Source organism: Lepidochelys kempii, chromosome 26 (assembly GCF_965140285.1).
Source record: "Lepidochelys kempii isolate rLepKem1 chromosome 26, rLepKem1.hap1, whole genome shotgun sequence".
In the NCBI taxonomy this organism is placed as follows: domain Eukaryota; kingdom Metazoa; phylum Chordata; order Testudines; family Cheloniidae; genus Lepidochelys; species Lepidochelys kempii.
Genome location: NC_136405.1, coordinates 16,319,194 through 16,346,809, shown reverse-complemented (window position 1 = coordinate 16,346,809; position 27,616 = coordinate 16,319,194). Strand labels below are relative to the sequence as shown.

At 48.0% G+C, this 27,616-nt stretch overlaps 1 protein-coding gene across 7 annotated transcripts in view; it reads right to left on the bottom strand.

The window, feature by feature from the left end:
• OGDH (oxoglutarate dehydrogenase) overlaps nt 1-27,616 on the bottom strand; it is a 136,164-nt gene that overhangs the window by 10,966 nt on the left and 97,582 nt on the right. For 6 of the 7 annotated variants that reach the window (XM_073325334.1, XM_073325336.1, XM_073325332.1 and 3 more), the window contains 6 exons: nt 23,693-23,872; nt 19,093-19,221; nt 4,206-4,385; nt 2,882-3,034; nt 1,432-1,534; nt 925-1,053 (listed from right to left, as the gene is read on the bottom strand). In XM_073325334.1, coding sequence (XP_073181435.1) covers nt 925-1,053; nt 1,432-1,534; nt 2,882-3,034; nt 4,206-4,385; nt 19,093-19,221; nt 23,693-23,872 — 874 coding nt within the window. The remainder of the gene's footprint in view (nt 1-924; nt 1,054-1,431; nt 1,535-2,881; nt 3,035-4,205; nt 4,386-19,092; nt 19,222-23,692; nt 23,873-27,616) is intronic. The other variant, XM_073325340.1, reaches the window with a different exon arrangement.

The following is a 27,616-nucleotide window of genomic DNA, read 5'->3' as shown; positions in this document are numbered from 1 at the left end:
CTATGAATCTCTGTAAATACCAGCTGGGGCCTTTGGGCATTGCCATAAGGAGGCTTTTTTTCTTTTTTTTGAGAGGAAGGATGGTCCAGTGGTTAGGGCACTAACCTAGGACATGGGACATCTGGGTTCGAGTCCCTGCTCTGCCTCAGGCTGCCCATGTGACCTGAGCTAGTCCCTTAGCCTCTCTGGGCCTCAGTTTCCCCTCTGCACAATGGCGATACCAGCCCTGCTTGCCCCACAGAGGTATGAGGATAAACACAGTGAAGATGGGAAACATCTCAGATACTAGTAATGGGGGCCAGATAAGCACCCTCAGAAGTCTCATTAGCACTCAGGTGGTCACCCACATCCCAATCATCATACTTTGGGTCTGAACCACCATATTGAAGTCCCTGTTTACTCAGAGTGGAAGATCAGAAGGGACATTAGATCATCTAGTCCTGTACAGCACACAGGCCAAGGAATTTCATCCAGTTACCCCTTTGCTGGCCCAACAACTTGTGTATGACTAAAGCATCTCCAGAAAAGCAGCCAGTCCATCTGAAGGCACCAAGAGAGGGAGAACCCACCATTTCCCTTAGTAGTTTGTTCCAATAGTTAACCATTCTAGCAGACCTTCTCTCTCCCACTCCCCAGGCTGGCCTACGGCTTCAGTCTACAGCACCAGAGACCACGACTCCCTGTAGATGGTGGTGGAACAACTCTCACTCACATATCACAGGGGTAGCCGTGTTAGTCTGTATCCACAAAAAAATGAGGAGTCCAGTGGCACCTTAAAGATTAACAGATTTGGGCATAAGCTTTTGTGGGTAAAAAACCCACAGTATTAACCATCTCCTCTACTCCGTAAAGCATCCAGCTCTACACAGAATAACCACCGCCAAGACTGGGGTGCCAGGGGCATCTACTCCAGCACGTCTGTACCTCCATGAATTGTGAAATCCTCAACAGGCACTGAGCTGGCCACCTTGCCTATATGGGCCAAGTCTTCTTCATTCAGACCAGTAGAGGGACAGGTCATGCTCCGGGGCTGGCCCTCAAGAGTGAAGAAACCTGGGGAAGGAGGAGAGATCATCCGTGACCTGGTGAACGCCAGGCTGTCTCTGTAGTTAGAGTATTTGATGACTATGTTACAGAACCTTCTGTACTCTCTGATGTGGAAGGGAATTTGGGATGCAGAGCAAACCCTGAGCTGTTCCACCTCTGTCAGTGCAGACAGACAGAGCCCATACAGTGATACAGTCCCCTATGCTTTCCCAAGAGATGCATTTTGTTCACCAGGCTCGACTGGTATATTTCCCACTCTCTTCATTACATGTCCTTGGAGACATACAGCTCCTATCTGTGCCAGAAGTCAAAGGTCTAATCCATTGGAGGCAGAAGTAGTTCCTGAACTGTGGCCATTTGTCAGGGAAGCCACTAGTTACTTACCAGGCCAGGGGGAATCCAGCCAGTGCTTGATGTGCAGGATTTTTTCATCCTTGGATCTGGCATGGGCCTCTTCACAGATCCTATCATACTTGGAAATTTCCTCCTGAGAGCAATAGGGCAGAATATCATTACTGAGAAGTAGCCAAGTAAGAGTGCTGGGGTTAAAGGCCATGCCTCTCCTTGCTGCTCCCTCTCCATTTCAGCACAAAGTCTACGTGGATCCCAGAGGGGGCATTTTCACATCCACCTCCTCTTCAGACACTTTAAACCCTATCCCCCACTCATCAGTTAGGACCTGGACCACAAATGTGCCTCGCATCACATTCATGGCTGCTGCACGCTGCTGTGCTTGTGCCTGACCATACGACATTAGGGACGAGAGGTCACCACTGCCAGGGCACTGCCTACTGCTGGCTGTGTGCCAGTTAAGAGCTTATGTCCTTCACTGATGCCAAAGCTACATGAAATACAAAATCCAGTTCCAGTGAGGCATCCCATATATCCCTGACATTAGGAAATGCCGCAGCCAGTCAATGGGTCTGAATGCTCAAGAGGCAGAATAAAGCACTTTTCAGTTAGGTCCCATTGACACAATGCAAGCAACTATGTGAGGAGCACAGGTACAATACTGTCTGATCTTCTAGTGCAGGCAAGGCTTATAGTGCACGAGTCACCTGTGTTCCTGAACTATGTCTACAACCCTACTAAAATCCAAGGGTGAAACCCTGGCCCCATTAAAATCCAAGGGAGTTTTGCCATGGATGTCAATGGGGCCAGGGTTTCACCCCAAGACTGCAGCATGGCTCAAAAACACAGATAATTACTGCTGTGCCCCAAATACACTGAAGGTGGAACGATGCTGGTACAATTACTGTATTGTAAGTGGGTAACCAAAATGGTAGCATATAAAGCGTAGATTGGACCACAGGCCTTATTCACACTGGGTCTATAACTGTACCAGCTACAACTGGGTTTAAATGGAGTCCGTGTGTTTCCACGACCAGTGCAGAGAGGGATTTTCTGCCCAAGAGCAGGTTCTAATCAACAGCATGGATGGTCTTGTGCTGCTCTCAGAAACAGCATTAGCTTCTTTAGTCAGGGAAACCTTGCTAGGAATGCTAGCAACAAGTATTGAGGACCCTTGGATGCCTAACTCTGAGCTCCTTCCTTACAAACACATCAGCAGATCTTTAGGCACCCCTTCAGTACTCCCCAACCCAGACCCCTCAGGGCAAGGCAATGCTACACTACACTACACTGCCAAGTCAGCAGGGAGGGGTGCAGTCATGTTATGCAACTATGCTTGGTACACTGGTAACCTTCACATATTTCTTGCATTATATTACATTTGCATTTCCCCCCATTCAGCATTCTTATTTGCCAGCTAGATTTAAGGGGTTGTGACTGATCACGGACTGCATCTTTCTTCTAAAGCACTGGGGGACAATACCTCGTACTCCGGCTGATTTACCACCCCCTCTGAAATTAACATCTCGGCGTATTTTTGCAGCACAGGTTTCTGCTTCCGGATCTGCTTGTACATCAACGGCTGGGTGAACATGGGTTCGTCCATCTCGTTATGACCATTCCGCCTGTAACACACCTAGTGCACGAGGAAAGAAAGCCATAAAAATAGCCAGTCTTCAATCCCTATTTCAGAAGCCAAAAAAGCAGTCGCATTTACATTGATCTGTATGTGGGATGTACCCATGATGAAGGAAATCATGTACAGCCTGAAGGCAGAGGGCCTGATTTTGATCTCATTTAGACTAGTGTAAATCAGGAATAGGTTCCACAGAAGTCAATGGAGTGACACTGGTGTAAAACTAGAGTAACTAATGACTTAATGGAATGGTTTCACCCCAGTTTAAAAGAAAAACTACAGCTATTTGAGCTGTTACAGGAAAATTAGCATCTACTTTTCTTCAAGCACAACACAGCTACATTTTCAGTGCCTTGTTTTCGCTTAAATATTTCTTTAGATGCTTCTCCACCACAACTACCAGAACCAGAGAACAAAGGGTTAAGGTGCAAAGAAGCACAAGAGGGTCATTATTTATTACACCTCTACCCCGATAGAACGCAGTCTATGGGAGCCAAAAAATCTTAACGCGTTATATGTGAAACTGCGTTATATCGAACTTGCTTTGGCTCCCCTGCTCTTTGTCCCCTGACCACCCCCTCCAGAGACCCCCATCCCTAATCACCCCCAGGACTCCACTCCCTAGCCAAACCCCCTGCTCCTTGTCTGCCCCGCCCCCTATCCACACCCCCGCCCCCTGACAGGCACTCACCGGCAGTGGTGGGAAGCGGAGCAACGTGGCCCCAGCCCACTCCACTCCGCCAGCTCCCAGCTGTGGCGTTCCGCTTCCCACCGCTAGTGAGTGCGGGGGCCGGGGCGAGGGAAGCGGAGCGGGCTGCTCCCAGCCCCCCACTAATCACCCAGGCCACTCTGGGCCTGCGGGACCCCCAAAAATGCCCCCCACAGCTCCTGCCCCCCAGACCATTGTGGGGGGTGTGGAGGCCTGCTTTACTGTGTTGTATGCGAACCCGTGTTATATCGGGTCATGTTATATCAGGGTAGAGATGTATTTGGATTACAGTAGCACCTCTGAGCCCCAGTCATGGCCCACGAACCCATTGTGCTAGGTGCTGTACAAACAGTCCAAGACGCCTCCAATGGTCCATCTGAAGAGCATTTTGTCATTTCCCCAGAAGTTCACTAAACAAAGCCAGGATTTTAGCAAAGCCCCAACTGGTTCTCAATCATTTACCAAGTCAACCACCACATCCTTGTGGAAAGTGCTTCTCCATTCTGCTGCTACATTGCACACATACACCACTGCCTCTGGGTCATCCGCATTGACATGGAAAATAGGTGCATTCACCACCCGGGCAACGTCGGTTGGGTACGGAGAGGAACGGGCCATACGAGGGTCTGTAGTGAATCCGATCTGGAAAGAGAGCAATTTGGGGCCATCATGGAAAACAGAAGAAGGCAGATACAGAAAGGTCTAGAAAACAGTTTTGCTTGGCAATCAGAAAGTGCCCATCACTCAATATCTCAAAATGCTTCACACAGAGTGGGGGAAAGGAGAGTTCCCTCCACTTTGCAGAAGGAAAACAGACAGATTTTAAGCGAGTTGTTGGCAGAGCTGGGAGTAAATTTGCAAGCTTCCAACTACCTACTCATCCCCGCTCTAACCACAAGGCCACACTGCCTCCATGTCAGGTTAGACCAAGGAGCTGTCATGATTGATGATGAGATTTTTTACAACAGTTTACCCCACCTGCTGGATAATAGAGCTCCAACCAGAGGTAAGTATTACAGAACAAGGATAACACCTTTCCTAGGAGGAGGTTAAGATACTGGAGAAAGCTTCCAAGGCCACTAAAGGGAGGAGAGGGAGAAGAGGCAGGGCAGGGATTTGGGGAAGGGTTTGGAATAGGGACGGGGAGGGGGCGGAGTTGGGGTGTGGACTTTGGGGAAGGGGTGGAGTGGGGGCAGGGCCAGAGTGCGGGCTTTAACAGAAGTAATTCTAAAACTAAGTGTGTGTTTTGTCCTTTGAGTGAGGTGCATTACTGCGTGTATGTATTTTATTAAAACTGCTCGGAAATGACTTAGTTGAAAAAAAGAACACTCATGGAAGAAAAGAGTTTTCCAAGACAAATGGGAGAATTTATATTTATATTTTTTTCACAGAGGAAAAAGATCAAATTCGATGCCTTTTTTGTCAGCAAACGATTGCTGTTCCCAAGGAGTAAAACGTGCATCGGCACTTCGACCCGATGCACTGTGAAAAATATGATGCATTCACTGGAAAAAGTTCGGCAACTTAAAGCAGCATTTGTCAAGCAAAGACATTTCTTTTTGGAGATTAACAAGTCTAGTGAAGATTCAGTAAGAGCAAGTTTTGTGATAAGCGAAATGATAGCTAAATCATTGCGACTCTTTACAGAAGGCCTATTCGTAAAAGAATGTCTCATGAAGGCCAGCGAAATTTTATGTCATAGAATCACAGAATATCAGGGTTGGAAGGGACCCCAGAAGGTCATCTAGTCCAACCCCCTGCTCAAAGCAGGACCAATTCCCAGTTAAATCATCCCAGCCAGGGCTTTGTCAAGCCTGACCTTAAAAACCTCTAAGGAAGGAGATTCTACCACCTCCCTAGGTAACGCATTCCAGTGTTTCACCACCCTCTTAGTGAAAAAGTTTTTCCTAATATCCAATCTAAACCTCCCCCACTGCAACTTGAGACCATTACTCCTCGTTCTGTCATCTGCTACCATTGAGAACAGTCTAGAGCCATCCTCTTTGGAACCCCCTTTCAGGTAGTTGAAAGCAGCTATCAAATCCCCCCTCATTCTTCTCTTCTGCAGGCTAAACAATCCCAGCTCCCTCAGCCTCTCCTCATAACTCGTGTGTTCCAGTCCCCTAATAATTTTTGTTGCCCTTCACTGGACTCTCTCCAATTTATCCACATCCTTCTTGAAGTGTGGGGCCCAAAACTGGACACAGTACTCCAGATGAGGCCTCACCAATGTCGAATAGAGGGGAACGATCACGTCCCTCGATCTGCTCGCTATGACCCTACTTATACATCCCAAAATGCCATTGGCCTTCTTGGCAACAAGGGCACACTGCTGACTCATATCCAGCTTCTCGTCCACTGTCACCCCTAGGTCCTTTTCCGCAGAACTGCTGTCTAGCCATTCGGTCCCTAGTCTGTAGCTGTACATTGGGTTCTTCCGTACTAAGTGCAGGACCCTGCACTTATCCTTATTGAACCTCATCAGATTTCTTTTGGCCCAATCCTCCAATTTGTCTAGGTCTTTCTGTATCCTATCCCTCCCCTCCAGCGTATCTACCACTCCTCCCAGTTTAGCATCATCCGCAAATTTGCTGAGAGTGCAATCCACACCATCCTCCAGATCATTTATGAAGATATTGAACAAAACCGGCCCCAGGACCGACCCTTGGGGTACTCCACTTGATACCGGCTGCCAACTAGATATGGAGCCATATGGATATGTCCTGATAGGAAGAAAGTTTTTGAAGGCATAAGCTGTCTGCCAATGCGGCTTCCTGCAGGATAACGGATTTAGCAGATAATGTGCAAAAACAATTGATTCAAATGGCAAAAGACTTTAAAGCATTTTCAATTGCTCTTGATGAGAGTACAGATGTATCAGATACCGCACAGAGTGCAGTGTTCATTAGGGGTGTGGACTGCAATTTGAATATAACTGAAGAATTGCTAGACTTAATGCCACTGAAGGGTCCCACAACGGGACGAGACATAGTTCAAGGACTGGAAGAGTGCATTGAAAAAGCTGCGCTGCCATGGAACAAACTCGTATCTTGGGCTACGGACGGTGCGCCATCAGCGTGCTCTGAAAACGTTGGTGTGGTTGGATGATTGAAGACCAACCTGAACAGCCTCAATATACCAGGAATTAGCGTCACCAATACACATTGTATTTTGCACCAAGAAGCCCTGTGTAATAAAAGTCTACAAATGAAGGAAGTTATGGACGTAGTTGTTAATACTGTTAATTTTATACATGCACGAGGGCTGAATCACAGACAGTTCACTTCTTTTCTAGCAAGTATGGACAGCAAATATGGGGAACTTCTGTATCACACTCAAGTTAGATGGCTGAGTCATGGAAATGTTTTGAAGTGTTTTTTTCCACTTAGAGGAGATTGATTCGTTCATGAAAAACAAGGAGGCTCCACAGCTTGCTGATTCCACTTTTATCTGCAACCTTGCTTTTCTAACAGATGTAACTGATCACCTGAATGCACTGAACTTGAAGCTTCAGGGTAGAAAACAGGTGATATAACACACATGTATGACAGTGTTAAGTCAGTCAAAGTCAAGCTTACTTTGTGGGGGAAACAGCTGACTGCTGGCAATTTGGTCCATTTCTCGACTCTGAATTCCTAAGGAAAAGTTGAACCAAAATCCTTGAAAGAATATGCAGATATCATTTCTAACTTACACAAGCAGTTTGATGTGCGGTTTAAAGATTTCAAGGCACTTGAACCACATTTTAAACTTTTTTCCACACCATTTGCTGTGGAAATTGACAATATTGCAGAGGAAATGCAGATGGAGTGAGTGGAGCTTCAGTGTGATACCATTTTGAAGCAGAATCCTACAGATGTTGGAATTTCAGAATTCTACAGGTTTCTTTCACAAGAAAAATTTCATGTTATTCTCTGCTTCTGCAAGGATAATGGCAATGTTTGGAAGTACATATATATGTGAACAGTTTTTCTCTTCCATGAAGATTAACAAATCTGTGTTAAAGCTGAGGGAACTGGGATTGTTTAGTCTGCAGAAGAGAAGAAGGTGCACAGACAATCCAAGAAGTTTTTGGAAAGGGTAGGGGACAATTTCCTGGTGCAAGTACTGGAGGAACCAACTAGGGGCAGAGCTCTTCTTGACCTGCTGCTCACAAACCAGGAAGAATTAGTACGGGAAGCTAAAGTGGATGGGAACCTGGGAGGCAGTGATCATGAGATGGTTGAGTTCAGGATCCTGACACAGGGAAGAAAGGAGAGCAGCAGAATACGGACCCTGGACTTCAGAAAAGCAGACTTAGACTCCCTCAGGGAACTGATGGGCAGGATCCCCTGGAAGAATAACATGAGGGGGAAAGGAGTCCAGGAGAGCTGGCTGTATTTTAAAGAATCTTTATTGAGATTACAGGGACAAACCATCCCGATGTGTAGAAAGAATAGTAAATATGGCAGGCGACCAGCTTGGCTTAACAGTGAAATCCTTGCTGATCTTGAACACAAAAAAGAAGCTTACAAGAAGTGGAAGATAGAATCATAGAATATCAGAGTTGGAAGGGACCTCTGGAGGTCATCTAGTCCAACCCCCTGCCCAGAGCAGGACCAATCCCAACTAAATCATCCCAGCCAGGGCTTTGTCAAGCCTGACCTTGAAAACTTCTAAGGAAGGGGATTCCACCCCCCCCCCCCCCAGGTAACACATTCCAGTGTTTCACCACCCTCCTAGTGAAAAAGTTTTTCCTAATATCCAACCTAAATCTCCCCCACTGCAACTTGAGACCATTACTCCTTGTCCTGTCATCTGCTATCACTGGGAATAGTCTAGATCCATCCTCTTTGGATCCACCTTTCAGGTAGTTAAAAGCAGCTATCAAATCCCTCATTCTTCTCTTCCGTAGACTAAACAATCCCAGTTCCCTCAGCCTCTCCTCACAAGTCATGTGTTCCAGACCCCTAATCATTTTTGTTGCCCTTCGCTGGACTCTCTCCAATTTCTCCACATCCTTGTTGTAGTGTGGGGCCCAAAACTGGACACAGTACTCCAGATGAGGCCTCACCAATGTCGAATAGAGGGGAACAATCACATCCCTCGATCTGCTGGCAATGCCCCTACTTATACACCCCAAAATGCCACTGGCCTTCTTGGCAACAAGGGCACACTGTTGACTCATATCCAGCTTCTCGTCCACTGTCACCCCTAGGTCCTTCTCTGCAGAACTGCTGCTGAGCCATTCGGTCCCTAGTCTGTCGCAGTGCAGGGGGTTCTTCCGTCCTAAGTGCAGGACTCTGCACTTGCCATTGTTGAACCTCATCAGATTTCTTTTGGCCCAATCCTCCAATTTGTCTAGGTCCCTCTGTATCCTATCCCTACCCTCCAGCGTATCTACCTCTCCTCCCAGTTTAGTGTCATCTGCAAACTTGCTGAGGGTGTAATCCACACCATCCTCCAGATCATTTATGAAGATATAGAACAAAACCGGCCCGAGGACCGACCCTTGAGTTTCAGGGTCACACCTGGAGTTTCAGTAACCTAGGGGTTACAGTGGACAAAAAGCTGGATATGAGTCAACAGTATGCCCTTGTTGCCAAGAAGGCCAATGGCATTTTGGGAAGTATAAGTAGGGGCATAGTGAGCAGATCAAGGGACGTGATCGTTCCCCTCTATTCGACATTGGTGAGGCCTCATCTGGAGTACTGTGTCCAGTTTTGGGCCCCACACTACAAGAAGGATGTGGAAAAATTGGAAAATGTCCAGCAGAGGGCAACAAAAATGATTAGGGGACTGGAACACATGACTTATGAGGAGAGGCTGAGGGAACTGGGATTGTTTAGTCTGCGGAAGAGAAGAATGAGGGGGGTTTTTATAGCTGCTTTCAACTACCTGAAAGGGGGTTCCAAAGAGGATGGATCTAGACTGTTCTCAATGGTAGCAGATGACAGAACGAGGAGTAATGGTCTGAAGTTGCAGTGGGGGAGGTTTAGCTTAGATATTAGGAAAAACTTTTTCACTAGGAGAGTGGTGAAGCACTGGAATGGGTTACCTAGGGAGGTGGTGGAATCTCCTTCCTTAGAGGTTTTCAAGGTCAGGCTTGACAAAGCCCTGGCTGGGATGATTTAGTTGGGGACTGGTCCTGCTTTGAGCAGGGGGTTGGATTAGATGACCTCCTGAGGTCCCTTCCGACCCTGATATTCTATGATTCTAAAGTCACGGCTCACTGATGAACATTTGAAAGCAACACTGAGATTGGTTTCGTCTCAGCATATCAAACCTTATATTGATGCTCTGGTTGATGGAAAACGCTGCCAACTAAGCCCTGGTCTACACTATGAGTTTAGGTCGAATTTAGCAGCATTAGGTCGATTTAACCCTACCCGTCCACATGACCAAGCCTGTTTTGTTGACTTAAAGGGCTCTTAAAATTGATTTCTGTACTCCTCCGCGGTGAGGGGTTTAGCGCTAAAATCAACCTCACTGGGTCAAATTTGGGGTAATGTGGATGTAATTCGACGGTACTGGCCTCCGGGAGCTATCCCAGAGTGCTCCATTGTGACTGCTCTGGACTGCACTCTCAACTCAGATACACTGGCCAGGTAGACAGGAAAGGCCCCGGGAACTTTTGAATTTAATTTCCTGTTTGGCCAGCATGGTGAGCTGATCAGCACAGGTGACCATGGAGTCCCAGAATCGCAAAAGAGCTCCAGCATGGACCAAATGGGAGGTACTGGATCTGATCGCTGTATGGGGAGAAGAATCCGTGCAGGCAGAACTGTGTTCCAAAAGACGAAATGCCAATATATTTGCCAAAATCTCCAAGGGCATGATGGACAGAGGCTACAACAGAAATACACAGCAGTGCTGTGTGAAAGTTAAGGAGCTGAGGCAAGCCTACCAAAAAACAAAGGATGCAAACGGTCGCTCCGGGTCAGAGCCCCAGACATGCAGCTTCCATGATGAGCTGCATGCAATTCTGGGGGGGGGGGGGGGGGCTACCGCTACCCCACCACTGTCCGTGGACACCTGCGAGGGGGGAATCTCAAGCAACAGGGATGAGGATTTTGTGGATGAGGAAGATGATGATGAGGAGGAGGTTGAGGATAGCACACAGCAGGCAAGCGGAGAATCCCTTCTCCCCAGCAGCCAGGAACTGTTCATCACCCTGGAGCCAATACCCTCCCAACACTGGCTCCCGGACCATGAAGCCGGAGAAGGCACCTCTGGTGAGTGTACCTTTGCAAATATAAAACAGGGGTTTAAAAGCAAGCGTGTTTAATGATTAATTTGCTCCGAAGACTTGGGATGCATTTGCGACCAGTATAGCTACTGGAAAAGTCTGTTAACGTCTCTGGGGATGGAGTGGAAATCCTCCAGGGACATCTCCAAGAAGCTCTCCTGGAGGTACTCTAGAAGCCTTTGCAGAAGGTTTCTGGGGAGGGCAGCCTTATTCCGTCCTCCATAGTAGGACACTTTACCACGCCAAGCCACGAGCAAGTAGTCTGGAATCATTGCAGAACAAGCATTGCAGCGAATGGGCCCGGGCTTTGGTGGCATTCAAGCAACATCTGTTCTTTATCTCTCTGTGTTAGCCTCAGGAGAGTGATATCTTTCATGGTCACCTGGTTGAAATACAGGAAATTTGTTTAAGGGGACATTCAGAAGTGCCCGTTCCTGCTGGGCTGTTTGCCTTTGGCGGAAAATAAATCATCCCCGCTGTTAGCCACGCGGTGGGGGGAGGCCCGTTCATGCTGAGCTGTTTGCGTTTGGCTGACAGGGATCTTCCATGATACTAGCCACGCAGTGTGTGTGTGCGCGCGCATGGGGTGGTGGTGAAGAGATCATCCCAGAGAATTGGGGTCGGGGGGTTTGGATTGTGCTGCACATTCACCCTAAAACTGCAGCCCCTCCTTTGCTTGGTATGGGAAAGCAGGGCACTGCTGTTTGAAACTGTTCCCACACGTTATGAAGGTTGAAGAAGCTGAAACCCTTTGCCTTACCAAGGCTGCTTGCAAGCCGAATTCTTTTGCCCAGCCGAGCGTGTGTGATCATAGAATCATAGAATATCAGGGTTGGAAGGGACCCCAGAAGGTCATCTAGTCCAACCCCCTGCTCAAAGCAGGACCAATTCCCAGTTAAATCATCCCAGCCAGGGCTTTGTCAAGCCTGACCTTAAAAACCTCTAAGGAAGGAGATTCTACCACCTCCCTAGGTAACGCATTCCAGTGTTTCACCACCCTCTTAGTGAAAAAGTTTTTCCTAATATCCAATCTAAACCTCCCCCACTGCAACTTGAGACCATTACTCCTCGTTCTGTCATCTGCTACCATTGAGAACAGTCTAGAGCCATCCTCTTTGGAACCCCCTTTCAGGTAGTTGAAAGCAGCTATCAAATCCCCCCTCATTCTTCTCTTCTGCAGGCTAAACAATCCCAGCTCCCTCAGCCTCTCCTCATAACTCATGTGTTCCAGTCCCCTAATCATTTTTGTTGCCCTTCGCTGGACTCTCTCCAATTTATCCACATCCTTCTTGAAGTGTGGGGCCCAAAACTGGACACAGTACTCCAGATGAGGCCTCACCAATGTCGAATAGAGGGGAACGATCACGTCCCTCGATCTGCTCGCTATGACCCTACTTATACATCCCAAAATGCCATTGGCCTTCTTGGCAACAAGGGCACACTGCTGACTCATATCCAGCTTCTCGTCCACTGTCACCCCTAGGTCCTTTTCTGCAGAACTGCTGCCTAGCCATTCGGTCCCTAGTCTGTAGCTGTGCATTGGGTTCTTCTGTCCTAAGTGCAGGACCCTGCACTTATCCTTATTGAACCTCATCAGATTCCTTTTGGCCCAATCTTCCAATTGGTCTAGGTCCTTCTGTATCCTATCCCTCCCCTCCAGCGTATCTACCACTCCTCCCAGTTTAGTATCATCCGCAAATTTGCTGAGAGTGCAATCCACACCATCCTCCAGATCATTTATGAAGATATTGAATAAAACCGGCCCCAGGACCGACCCTTGGGGCACTCCACTTGATACCGGCTGCCAACTAGACATGGAGCCATTGATCACTACCCGTTGAGCCCGACAATTTAGCCAGCTTTCTACCCACCTTATAGTGCATTCATCCAGCCCATACTTCCTTAACTTGCTGACAAGAATACTATGGGAGACCGTGTCAAAAGCTTTGCTAAAGTCAAGAAACAATACATCCACTGCTTTCCCTTCATCCACAGAACCAGTAATCTCATCATAAAAAGCGATTAGATTAGTCAGGCATGACCTTCCCTTGGTGAATCCATGCTGGCTGTTCCTGATCACTTTCCTCTCATGCAAGTGCTTCAGGATTGATTCTTTGAGGACCTGCTCCATGTCTCACACTAAGCATTTAGTTGGGGATTTAGTTGGGGATTGGTCCTACTTTGAGCAGGGGGTTGGACTAGATGACCTCCTGAGGTCCCTTCCAACCCTGATATTCTATGATTCAAACCGGCAGGCACTCAATATAAGAGGCAAAATGCGACCTTTTACCAAAAGCACATGTGCTATGTAACGTGAATCACTTGATTTAGTGTGAAATAGTCTTCCCTTTGTTCTCTAAAATGTATCTTTTTAAATACTACTCTCCCTTTTTTTCCTCCTGCACTGCAAATGTTTCTATGCTTCCCCTATCATCTCCGTCCCAGAGGCTAGTGCAGATTAGAAGGTGAAAAAAAACCGCATTCGTGATGACATATTCTCAGAGCTCATGCAGTCCTCCCGCACTGAAAGAGCTCAGCAGAATGCGTGGAGGCAAACAATGGAGAGTCCAGGATAGCATTAAATGAACATGATGAGAGGAGGGAGGAGCACACTGAGAGGAGGCAGGATGCAATGCTGAGGCTAATGGGGGAGCAAACTGACATGTTCAGGCGTCTGGTAGAGCTGCAGGAAAGGCAGCAGGAGCACAGGCTGCCGCTGCAGCCCCTGTATAACCTCCTGCCCTCCTCCCCAAGTTCCATATCCTCCTCACACTCCACCCCAGAAGATTGCCCAAGCAACAGAAGGCTGGCATTCAGTAAGTTTTGAACTGTAGTGTGGCCCTGTCCTTCCCTCTTCCCCTCATCCACCACCCCACCCGGTGCTTCCCTCCTCACCCACCGATCCTGGGCTACCTTGCGAGTTTTCCCCCTATTTGTATGATAAATTAATAAAGAATGCATGATTTTGAAACAATGATTTTATTGCTTCTGAAAGCAGTGATCGAAGAAGGGAGGTCAGTTGGCTTACAGGGAAGTAGAGTCAACCAAGGGGGCGGGTTTTCATCAAGGAGAAAAACAGAACTGTCACACGGTAGCCTGGCCAGTCATGAAACTGGTTTTCAAAGCTTCTCTGATACGCAGAGCGCCCTCCTGTGCTCTTCTAACAGCCCTGGTGTCTGGCTGTGCGTAATCGGCCGCCAGGCGATTTGCCTCAACCTCCCACCCCACCATAAAATATTTGTCTCCCCCTTAGTCTCACAGATATTGTGGAGCACACAGCAAGCAGCAACAACAATGGAAATACTGGTTTCGCTAAGGTCTAACCTAGTCAGTAAACTGTGCCAGCAAGCTTTTAAACATCCAAATGCACATTCTACCACCATTCTGCACTTGCTCAGCCTATAGTTGAACAGCTCCTGACTACTGTCCAGGGTGCCTGTGTATGGCTTCATGAGCCACGGCATTAAGGGGTAGGCTGGGTCCCCAAAAATAACTATAAGATTTCAATATCCTCAATGGTAATTTCTGGTCTGGGAAGTAAGTTCCTTCCTGCAGCTGTTCAAACAGACCAGAGTTCCTGAAGATATGATTGTCATTCACCTTTCCCGGACATCCCACGTTGATGTACTCAATGCTTTTTTTGCCTCTGTCTTCATGAACAAGGTCAGCTCCCAGACTACTTCACTGGGAAGCACAGCACGGGGAGGAGGTGACCAGCCCTCTGTGGAGAAAGAAGTGGTTCGGGACTATTTAGAAAAGCTACAAGAGCACAAGCCCATGGGGCCGGATGCGTTGCATCCGAGAGTGCTAAAGGAATTGGTGGATGCGATTGCAGAGCCATTGGCCATGATCTTTGAAAACTCATGGCGATCGGGGAGGTCCCGGACGACAGGAAAAAGGCTAATGTAGTGCCCATCTTTAAAAAAGGGAAGAAGGATAATCTGGGGAACTACAGGCCAGTCAGCCTCAATCCCTGGAAAAATCATGGAGCAGGTCCTCAAGGAATCAATTCTGAAGCACTTAGAAGAAAGTGATCAGGAACAGTCAGTATGGATTCACCAAAAAGTCATGCCTGACTAACCTAATTGTCTTGTATAACGAGATAACTGGCTCTGTGGATGAGGGGAAAGCAGTGGATGTGTTATTCCTTGACTTTAGCAAAGCTTTTGGTATGGCCCACAGTATTCTTGCCAGCAAGTTAAAGAAGTATGGGCTGGATGAATAGACTATAAGGTGGATAGAAAGCTAGCTAGATTGTTGGGCTCAATGGGTAGTGATCAATGGCTCCATGTCTACTTGGCAGCTGGTATCAAGCGGAACGCCCCAAGGATCGGTCCTGGGGCCGGTTTTGTTCAGTATCTTCATTAATGATCTGGAGGATGGTGTGGATTGCACCCTCAGCAAGTTTGCAGAGGACACTAAACTGGGAGGAGTGGTAGATACGCTGGAGGGTAGGGAAGGATACAGAGGGACCTAGACAAATTAGAGGATTAGGCCAAAAGAAATCTGTTGAGGTTCAACAAAGACAAGTGCAGAGTCCTGCACTTAGTACGGAAGAATCCCATGCACCGCTACAGACTAGGGACTGATAGGCTAGGCAGAAGTTCTGCAGAAAAGGACATAAGGGTTACAGTGGACGAGAAGCTGGATATGAGTCAACAGCGTTCCCTTGTTGCCAAGAAGGCTAACGGCATTTTTGGCTGTATAAGTAGGGGCATTTCCAGCAGATCGGGGGACGTGATCGCTCCCCTCTATTGGACATTGGTGAGGCCTTATCTGGAGTACTGTGTCCAGTTTTGGGCCCCACACTACAAGAAGGATGTGGATAAATTGGAGAGAGTCCAGCGAAGGGCAAAAAAATGATTAGGGGTCTAGAACACATGACTTATGAGGAGAGGCTGAGGGAGCTGGGATTGTTTAGCCTGCAGAAGAGAAGAATGAGGGGGGATTTGATAGCTGCTTTCAACTACCTGAAAGGGGGTTCCAAAGAGGATGGCTCTAGGCTGTTCTCAATGGTAGCAGATGACAGAACAAGGAGTACTGGTCTCAGGTTGCAGTGGGGGAGGTTTAGGTTGGATATAAGGAAAAACTTTTTCACTAGGAGGGTGGTGAAGCACTGGAATGGGTTACCTAGGAAGGTGGTAGAATCTCCTTCCTTTGAGGTTTTTAAGGTCAGGCTTGACAAAGCTCTGGCTGGATGATTTAGTTGGGGATTGGTCCTGCTTTGAGCAGGGGGTTGGATTAGATGACCTCCTGAGGTCCCTTCCAACCCTGATATTCTATGATTCTATGATGTCAGTGAAACGTCCCTTGTGATCCACCAGTGCTTGCAGCACCATTGAAAAGTACCCCTTGCGGTTTACGTACTGGCTGCCAAGGTGGTCCGGGCCCAAGATAGGGATACGAGTTCCGTCTATCGCCCCACAACAGTTAGGGAATCCCATTGCAGCAAAGCCATCCACTATGACCTGCACATTTCCCAGAGTCACTACCCTGGATAGAGGCAGTTCAGTGATTGCATTGGCTACTCGGATCACAGTAGCCCCCCACAGTAGATTTACCCACTCCAAATTGATTCCCAACTGACTGGTAGCTGTCTGGCGTTGCAAGTTTCCAGAGGGCTATCGCCACTCGCTTCTCAACTGTGAGGGCTGTTCTCATCTTGGTATTCTTGTGCTTCAGGGCAGAGGAAAGCAAGTCACAAAGTTCCATGAAAGCGCCCTTATGCATGGAAAAATTTCGCAGCCACTGGGAATTGTCCCAGACCGGCAACACTATGTGGTCCCACCAGTCTGTGCTTGTTTCCCGGGCCCAGAATCGGCATTCCATGGCATGAACCTGCCCCATTACCACCACAATGTCCAAATTGCCAGGGCCTGTGCTTTGAGAGAAGTCTGTGTCCATGTCCTCATCACTATCGTGATCGCGCGGTCGTCGCCTCCTCGCCTGCTTTTGCAGGTTCTGCACATAGTGCAGGATAATGCGCGAAGTGTTTACAATCCTCACAACAGTAGTGGTGAGCTGAGCGGGCTCCATGCTTGCCTTGGTATGGTGTCTGCAGGAGAAAAGAGTTGCAGCGGAAGCGGTGGATGACGACGGTTGCCACGAGAATAGATATTTATACAGAACGAAGAGAGGACCTGCGAGATGGATTCATGGCACCAAGAGAGCAAAGTTGCAGCGGAAGTGGTGGATGACAAGGGTTAGCAGTCCTACTGCACCGTCTGCTGACAGCAGTATGATGTCTGCACGGAAAATAGGTGCGGAACGATTGTCTGCCGTTGCTTTCACGGAGGAAGGGGCGACTGACATGTACCCAAAACCACCCGCGACAATGTTTTTGTCCCAACAGGCATTGGGAGCTCAACCCAGAATTTCAATGGGCAGCGGAGACTGCGGAAACTGTGGGATAGCTACCTACAGTGCAACGCTCCGAAAGTCGATGCTAGCCACAGTACTGTGGACGCACTCCGCTGACTTAATGCGCTTAGTGGGGTCACATACAATCGACTGTATAAAATTGCTTCCTAAAAATCGACTTCTATAAATTCAACCTAATTTCGTAGTGTAGACATACTCTAAGTGGTCAAAAATGAAATGACTGTCAAAATTAGCACTGACTTTTTGCATTACAGTTTTTAAAAAGTTAATAAATTGACTTTTAATAGCATACTATATTACTCTTCATTTTTTAAAAATTTTTGACTATACTTTTGTATCGTTGTATGAAAAGGTTTCAGTGATGCGGCCCTCAGGCCAATGTACTAGTTCTCATGTGGCCCTCGTGGTGATTTGAGTTTGAGATCCCTGGTCTAGCTAGAGAAGCTATCCAGGTCAGTTTTAAGTTAGCTCTGTTGTGATTTTGTTATGCTCTGTTCAGCAGAGGGAGGGCAGTCACCAGGGTAGAGCATTAATGGAGTCCACATAAAGGGTGGTGCTTGTGAGAGGTAAGACAGGGGTAAAGACTCTTTCAGAGAGACCATATTAAAGCTCAAACAGTCCCCCTCATTCTCCCACTGGACTCTGCTCAGAACCAGCCCGCCCAGCATCAGGGAACGGGATATCAATCAAGTCAGTGTCACCTGAGCTCAAAACAGAACAGGGGATAAAAGACACAATAATTTAGGGCATGTCTACACTATAAACTTAAGTTGACCTATGGTAGGTCGACTTACAGCCACCACTGTGGTGGTTCATGTCCACACTGCCCTCCTCCTGTCGGTGATGCGTGTCATCACCAGGAGCGCTTCCAATGACTTAAGTGTGAGGGAGCTGAGAGAGTGGGCTGTCAGCTCTGCATGCAGCTCCCTGCTCAGGAACCCCTGGGTAGTGGGACGCAACTGGACTGGGAGCCAGGACCAGGGGGAGCAGCTGGGCTGGGAGAGGGGAGCCTGGGTAGCTGCCAGGCTGGGAGTGGGGAGCAGGGACCCAGGGGGCAGTCGGGCTTTAGCTGGAGCCCCCCCTAAATCCCGGGGTCGACAGCCCGGCTTTCTTGTCAATTTCAGGATGCCAGCATGGAGCCATGAAGTTGACAAGAATGACAGCCAGCAACCCATGTAAGTAACCTGCAGTGACACTGCTTCTCGCTAACTATGCCAACATAAGCCCTATGCCTCTTGTGGAGATGGAGTTACATCGGCACTTACATCAGTGGGAGCAAGGCTGTAGTGTGTACACTGACATAATTAGGCTGAAGTAACCTGCCTTATGTCAACCTAAGTTTGTAGTGTAGACCAGGCCCTAGACACTAGGGACTTCACCGTTATAGCCCAGAGCAAGTTATCATCAGTTCTTCTTGTTCCTTAGCCTTGTCTCATAGGAGCTCTCCTGCTTATAGATCTGCCTATATACATCCCCAGAAGCCCCAATTCCGGCACTGAACCATAACTGGAATTTCACAGGTACAACACAGCACCATTTTAGTGGGAGAAGACCCTGATGCAGGGCTCCATCCCTAGCATAAAACACATCCTTGACACATGCTTACCATTGCTAGCACACCAGTATGATACGTCAGAGACGGACAAACCACTCTCCCTTCCCATGGCATTTAAAGTGCATGTTCTCAAAGATTCTGGTATCAGTGGACCCAGTCTTGCAGCCATGGGGCCCAGTTTTTACCTGGTTGTTCACAACCACATGAACTGTCCCATGCGTAGTGTAGGATGGCAAGTCGCTCAAATGGAACGTCTCATACACTATACCCTGCCCGGCAAAAGCTGCATCTCCGTGCAAGAGAATGGACATCACCTGTGGGGACAAGAGGATCAAACTGAAGGCTGGTGGCTTGTTGGCTTCTTTTCAGCATTAAAGGTGCCCAGAAGTGCACACAGAGGGGGCCCAGCATTGTTGGGGAAGGAGGGGCTATTGGCTAGGATGGGGCAGCAGCTACAAGCAGGCTCTGACTGGGCATGGAAAACTGTTCTTCATCTCCCCACTGTACATACATCTCCACATCTCTCTGGTGGCAGCTTCTTTGCCCCATCCTTTTCATTGTCTGTCCGTAACCTTCATAGCAAGGAAGATCTGATACTTTAGCCCCCAGGTGACTGCACTAGGAAGTGAGGTTTCAGTTTGATGTTTCAACAAAGCTCCTCCATGTGAGGCTGGATCTGAACAGACTATGGCTAGTGTCTCTGGTGCAATGACTCAGGAAGATACTGGGTGGATTCACAGCCCTCCCCTCCTGAAATTCTAGAAGACTAGGTTAAAATTAGGGCTGTTAAGCGATTAAAAAAATTAATTGCGCTGTTAAACAATAATAGAATACCATTTATTTAAATATTTTGGATGTTTTCTACATTTTCAAATATGTTTTCAATTACAACACAGAATACAAAGCGTACAGTGCTCACTTTATATTTAATTTTGATTACAAATATTTGTACTGTAAAAAACCAAAAGAAATAGTATTTTTCAATTCACCTAATACAAGTACTATAGTGCAATCTCTTTATCATGAAAGTTGAACTTACAAATGTAGAATTATGTACAAAAACCCCTGCATTCAAAAATAAAACAATGTAAAATTGTAGAGCCTGCACATTCACTCAGTCCTACTTGATTGAGCCAATCCCTCAGACAAACAAGTTTGGTTACATTTGCAGGAGATAATGCGCCAGGTTCTTGTTTACAATGTCACCTGAAAGTGAGAACATGGCACTGTTGTAGCCGGCGCCACAAGATATTTACGTGCCAGATGCGCTAAAGATTCATATGTCCCTTCATGCTTCAACCACCATTCCAGAGGATATGCGTCCATGCTGATGATGGGTTCTGCTCAGTAACGATCCAAAGCAGTGCGTATGCATATTAATTTTCATCATCTGAGTCAGATGCCACCAGCAGAAGGCTGATTTTCTTTTTTGGTGGTTTGGGTTCTGGAGTTTTTGCATTGGAGTGTTGCTCTTTTAAGTCTTCTCAAAGCATGCCACAGACCTCATCCCTCTCAGATTTTAGAAGGCACTTCAGATTCTTAAACCTTGGGTTGAGTGCTGTAGCTATTTTTATAAATCTCACATTGGTACCTTCTTTGCCTTTTGTCAAATCTGCTGTGAAAGTAAGTGTTCTTAAAATGAACATGTGCTGGGTCATCATCTGAGACTGCTATGACATGAAACATGGCAGAATACAGGTAAATCAGAACAGGAGACATACAATTCTCCCCCCAAGGAGTTCAGCCACAAAATTAATTAATGCACTATTTTTTTTAACAAGCATCATCAGCATGGAAGCATGTCCTCTGGAATGGTGGCTGAGGAATGAAGGAGCATACGAACGTTTAACATATCTGACACGTAAATACCTTGCAACACCGGCTATAAAAGTGCCATGCGAATGCCTGTTCTCATCTTCAGGTGACACTGTAAACAAGAAGCGGGCAGCATTATCTCCTGCAAATTTTAACCCAACTTGTTTGTCTGAGCGAGTGGACTGGTAGGCTCCTAAGTTTTACATTGTTTTGTTTTTGAATGCAGTTATTTTTTGGTACATAATTCTACATTTGTAAGTTCAACTTTCATGATAAAGAGATTGCACTACAGTACTTGTATTAGGTGAATTGAAAAATACTATTTCTTTTGTTTTTTACAGTACAAATATTTGTAATCAAAAATAAACAAAGTGAACACTGTATACTTTGTATTCTGTGTTGTAATTGAAATCAATATATTTGAAAACATAGAAAACATCCAAAAATATTTAATAAATTTCAATTGGTATTCTATTGTTTAACAGTGCGATTAATTGTGATTAATTTTTTTAATCATGATTTTTTTGAGTTAATTGCGTGAGTTAACCGCGATTAATTTACAGCCCTAGTTAAAACGTGATTCTTGGAATTAAAGGCAATCAGTGGATTATGCCGATTAACTTATCAACTGAGTATTACACTGGAACCAGTTCCAGTGGTGGATGAAGTTTACTGAGCACCAACCAGTGCCCATCTCACTTCTCCAGCTTTTGGAAAAAGGGAATATCCTAAATGAAAATTAAGTGGTTTCTTTTGATTTTACTGATAACAGACTTCCCTCCCAAGTGTGGGCTGAAAAAATTCATGCGCATAGAGAAAGGATGTGCATTTCACAAGCCACTTCAAACGTTAGTGAGGACACTTCAGGTGCAGCCATTAAAATGGGAATTCCACCAGTATCTGTGTGAGGCTTCTGCCTAATCACACTAGACGTGGATTGCTGTCTACAGATGTTGCCGTACCAGAGGACAGTGTTTGTCTTGGTATATTCTCCGTCCTCCCACAAAGGACCAGGGTTATTTTTGATCTCATTGGAGCTACCCGTATACCTCTCCCACGGTATTGGATACGTTTGTTATAAGCCAGACACTGAAGCTGCTTACAACAGCCCATTTTTTGTGGCTTGTTCTTTCATATTAGGGTACATGTTGAAGGACACAGCTGTTCTCTCTCAAGGAATGGATCCTCTGGTCCCCACTACCTATTCCAAGCCAACGACATATCTCAGGATCACAGTGATCCTCAATTTACATTCAGTTCCTTCAGTTTGGTCAGATTTATCTGGGGAGGGAGAGTTTGTTTATAGTAGTTTTCTATAAGAGAAAGTGACCCCCTGCTGCACAACATGCCTCCAGACATTCAACTCCTGGCTATGCTGAAGTCAGTGGCAAAACTCCCACCAACTGCTATGGAGCCAGGACGTGACCCATACAGTCTCACACCTGGTTACTTGTCCCAGCGATCTCCTACTGCAAGAGGGACCTCCCTCCCCATCCCCTGATGCCTTAGTCCGCATCATTGCGGCCTGACTCTCACATTACTCCCTCTTGAGGTTTCTTAATGTTATTTCTTTGCTGGTGGGGTTTGCAGTTCCAGGGTGGGTCTGGTTGTTAACCACTCTTTCAGAATGGATCTAACCCTGATCTCACTGACGACACTCATGGGTCCATTCACTGGGGCTTTCCATTACCCCACTTTACAATATGCCTTAAGACATTGTCCAGACCCTAAAAGAGTGTCCCTATACAAGGGCATCTGAACTAAATGAGGCACTTGATCGAATTCACCGAAACAAACAGATTCTCCATCCTCTTCCTCCACTACTTTTTTTTAAAAGAAAAGGAGTACTTGTGGCACCTTAGAGACTAACAAATAAATAAATTTGTTAGTCTCTAAGGTGCCACAAGTACTCCTTTTCTTTTTGCGAATACAGACTAACATGGCTGCTACTCTGAAACCTGTACATTTTGTTAGTAGACCAAAGTGAAGAAGAGTCTGCGATGATTCCACAAAAGCCCCATCTCTTATTACTCATGGGCCAGTCACTCACCTGGTGTCTTTTTACAGGGGAACCTGGCTGGTAAATTGCCAGGATCATTCTATTTTTCTTTTTGAGGATCCGCACCACAGATATTTTTCTCCAACCCTTTCTGCTGTTCTGTTTCTCTCCAGTCTCTGCTGTTCTCAGTGACTTCCAGAGTAACTGCCAGTGGTTCTGAGTCTGAGTGAATCCCCTTTGCATCACCTAGACATGGCCATGCCTAGATCTGTAACCCACCACCACAGCCACCAAATACTGGCTTATCCCTTTCCAGCAAGTTATACAAAGCTTAATTGTGGCATGCTCTCAACCTTCTGCCATCTCAACAACGTCAATACCCCTCCCATTCCCAGCCCCGGCCCCTCCAAGAATACCGCCCCGGCCTCCAGCTGCTGCTGAGTAGCAGCACAGCACGAGGACCAAGCTGATTTTTTTTTTTTTTAAATGGCCACCGATTTGGGGTGCCTTGGTTCTCAGATGCCCCAGTTGCAATACCCTGAGCCCCATTTTCAGAGGTGCTGAACACCCATCCCTTCCCCTGACTTGAACTGGAGATTCGTGCGTCCACCGTTTCTAACAATCTGGCCTCCCACTCCAAGCCACCCAAATCAGAGAATACGTTTTGGCTGAGCTGCTACTTCCGCTGCTCGCTATGGCTTGGTTAAGTTGGAGCAGGACAGAAGCAGCACGGTTCTGACGGTTGATGGAGCAATAAAACAGGAGAGGGTGCTTTACATGGGACCAGAACTCTTCCTGTGGCAGACAGCATTCCAGATCTCTGGGGAAATTCAGACTGAAACAAACCACATGGATTTCCTTGGCTAATCTGGCTCCCTCATGGAGCAGTTTGCCTCCCTTCGGTCAACTACAAGTCAAGTCTGAATAAACTTATAACAGACACTGGATCAGAGGTATTCGGTGCCCTTTACCTTCTTTCCTTTAGTGTCCCCACAATAAAACTGCTCTGCCTTCGTCTTGCCCATAACCACTGGATCTGCAGCCTCCAAGTGAGATGGGTTTGCCACCAAGGAGAGGGTGATGTTCCTCTCAGTGACGCGGTTAATCCTCCGGTGGTACATTCCCAAGTGGTACTTCACGTCTCCCGAGCCCTGGAGAGAAAGAGCAGGGCCAAGAAAGGAGCGTGGGTGGCAGAGCTTGGGGAGATTGAGAGCAGGAGTCCCTGATGCCTCCCGTCATTCACAGACTCACAGCATGCGTACGCGGCATCTGCTAGTGCTGCGTGGAGTATATAAGGGCCATGAATTTGGAGCTCTTCAGCTAGAGCTGCAATTACCAGAAACATGGAGCCCACAGAGCATGTGCATTTGCTGATATCGGAGAGTAAGAGCAGCACAGAGATGGCCCAAATATTGGCCACAAAGGTGAAAATCGTTTATATGGTTTAAGCACCCAATCCTGCTCCCACTGACGCCAGGGCAGGGTTCTTGCTTGGGTTCCTACTAGCTTTAAGCATCCAAGTTCAACAACATGGGTCCTGGTCACCAGCTGTATTCTGTGCACCTCTGACAAGCGTTTGGCCTCATGTATACCCTGGAGATGGGAGAACAGCCAGGAGGTAGAAGCACTGAGGAAAGGAAAGGAGGCAAGGACTGGTTGGGAGGCAGGTGCATGGGGTCTGGAGAGGGCAAGGGAGGTGGATGGGGCAGGGGAGAGGAGAGGAGAGAAGGAAGCAGGGTCTGGAAGAGGGAGATCAAGAAGAAGTGGGAATAAAGTTGGGGATGGGTCCTGCTTTGAGCAGGGGGTTGGACTAGATGACCTCCTGAGGTCCCTTCCAACCCTGACAGACTATGAAACTCACTAGGTGGGAGAAATATTGGGACCGGTGAAGTAAAATTGTGTAAGTGTAAGAAGGGGCACAAATATACACAAGCTTCCCCTTCCCCCCAAAAAGACAGTTACCTTTCCGTAACTGGTGTTCTTCGAGATGTGTTGCTCATGTCCATTCCACAATAGGTGTGTGTGCTTGCCATGTGCACTGGTGCCGTAAGTTTTTCCATTAGCAGTAGTCATAAGGGATCATCCCTAGTGAGTGTGGTGCCGCCATGGTGCAGTACAAGGGGCTCTGCGTGCTCCCCCCACCCTCAGTTCCTTCTTGCCAGACAACTCTGACAGAGGGGAAGGAGGGCGGGATGTGGAATGGACATGAGCGACACATCTCGAAGAACAACAGTTACGGAACTGTCTTTTCTTTGAGTGATTGCTCACGTGCATTCCACAATAGGCGATTCCAAGCTATATCTGTTGGAGGTGGGTAGCAGTTCACAGACACTCAGGACGAAGCAATGCCCTGCCAAACCCAGTGTCCTCTCTGGTTTGGGAGATGATTGCATAATGCGAGGTGAAATTGTGAACCAATGATCATGTGGCCATCCTACAGATGTCCTGAATAGGGTCGTGGGCCAGTAAGGCAGCCAACGAGGCTCACACCCTAGTCGAGTGTGCCCTCACAATCGGTGGCGGGGGAACTCCCGCCAGGTCATAACAAGTACAGATACACGAGCAGCCGAATGGAGATCGGCTGGCCTCTTATGTGTTCGGCCGAGGCAATGAACTGTTGTGAGCACTTCCTGAACGGTTTCGTACATGCCAGGTATAAGGCCAGAGCCTGTCCCACATCCAGCATGTGGAGGCAGCACACCTCGCTGGACACATGGGGTTTGGGACAGAGCACCGGCAGGAAAATGTCTTGGCCCATATGGTAGGCAGAGACCACCTTAGGGAGGAATGAAGGATGTGGTCGGAGCTGGACCTTATCCTTATGGAACACCGTGTATGGGGGTTCGGAGGTCAGTGCCTGGAGCTCCAAGACCCTCCCAGTGGACCTGATCGCCACCAGGAAGGCTACCTTCTAAGAGAGGTGTAACCAGGAGCATGTAGCTAGCGGTTCAAATGGAGGTCCAGTTAACCTGGCCAGCACCAAGTTCGGGTCCCACTGTGGGACTGGGGGCCTAACATACGGGAAGAGGTGATCCAAACCCTTAAAGCAGGGGTGGCCAACTTGAGCCTGAGAAGGAACCAGAATTTACCAATGTATGTTGCCAAAGAGCCACAGTAACATGTCAGCAGCCCCCCATCAGCTCCCCCTCCTTCACCACACCTCCTGATCAGCTGTTTCGTGGCGTGCAGGAGGCTCCACGAGGGAGGGGGGAGGAGCGAGGGCATGGCAGGCTCAAGGGAGGGCGCGGGAAGCGGTGGAGTGGGGGTAGAGCACATTGGGAAGTTGGTGCCTGTAGCTCCAGCCCCAGAGTCGGTGCCTATGCAGGAAGCCGCATATCAACTTCTGAAGAGCCGCATGTGGCTCTGGAGCCACAGGTTGGCCATCCCTGCCTTAAGGAATTGGCCAGTAATGGCATGAGAGAATATCGTGTGAACCTGTACTGGCGGGTGGAAGGCCGATATGGCTGCCAAGTGCACCTTGAAGAACAAGAGCGCTAGGCCCAGGGCTCTAAGATGAAGGAGGTAGTCTAGTATAAGCTGGATCAGAGCAGCCACAGGCAAGAAGCCCCGATCAGCAGCCCACCGGGAAAACCGAGACCATTTTGCCAGGTAGGCCTGATGAATGGAGGGCCGCCTGCTCTCCAGGAGGATGCGCTGAACCCCTTCCGAGCAAGTCCTCTCCCCCCAACCTAACCACTGAGCAGCCATGCCGTGAGGTGGAGTGCTGCTAGTTTGGGGTGGAGGAGATGACCTTGGTCCTGGAAGAGCAGGTCCCAGGAGAGCAGGTCCGAGAGCTGGTGCCAACGGCTACGGCGGGGCGACTGCCAGGTTTGTGAGAGTCCCGTACCAATGTTGCCTGTGCCATGCCGGGGCGAACAGGAGGACCTGGGCCCTGTCTGTTTTTATCTTTTCCAAGACCTTGCCGATCACTGGAAATGGGGGAAAGGCATAGAACAGCTGGCCTGACTAGGACAGAAGGAAGGCGTCGGAGATTGCGCCCATGCCCAACCCTCCCCTGAAGCAGAAGCGGGGACACTGGTGGTTCTGCCAGGTTGCGAACAGGTTCACTTGGGGAGTGCCCCATGTTTGGAAAATCCTGTGCACCACCTCTGGGTGAAGTGACCATTTGTGCTGAGAGGAGAAGTCCTGGCTCAGCCGATCCGCCCGAGAGTTCCGGATGCCCAGTAAGTGGTGGGCTTCCAGGTAAACATAAAAAAGGAGTACTTGTGGCACCTTAGAGACTAACCAATTTATTTGAGCATGAGCATCCGATGAAGTGAGCTGTAGCTCACGAAAGCTCATGCTCAAATAAATTGGTTAGTCTCTAAGGTGCCACAAGTACTCCTTTTCTTTTTGCGAATACAGACTAAACACGGCTGTTACGCTGAAACAGGTAAACATAGTGGGCTATGCAGAAGTCCCACAGCCTGAGGGCTTCCTGGCAGAGGGCTGAGGAACGGGCCCTGCCTTGCCTGTTGATGTAGAACATCGAGGCCGTATTGTCCGTGAGAACCTTGACCACTCTGCCCTCCAGGTGCGAGCGGAAGGCCACACACGTCGGACAAACTGCCCTGAGCTCTTTGACATTTGTGTGCAGGGCAAGGTCCTGCGTGGAACACAGATCTTGGGTCTAGAGGTTTCCCACATGGGCGCCCCACCCCAGGTCCGACGCATCGGACACTAATTCCAGTCGGGAATCAGCCCATGAACGGGACCTCTTGGAGCATGTTCCCCGGGGAGGACCACCAGCCTAGGGAGGCTATCACTGGTTTGGGCACAGTGAGGACTTTGTCCATCCTGTCTCTGGACTGGGAGAATACCGAGGCCAACTAGAGCTGGAGGGGCCACATCCTGAGTCTGGGGTGATGAACCATATGCGTACACACTGACATATG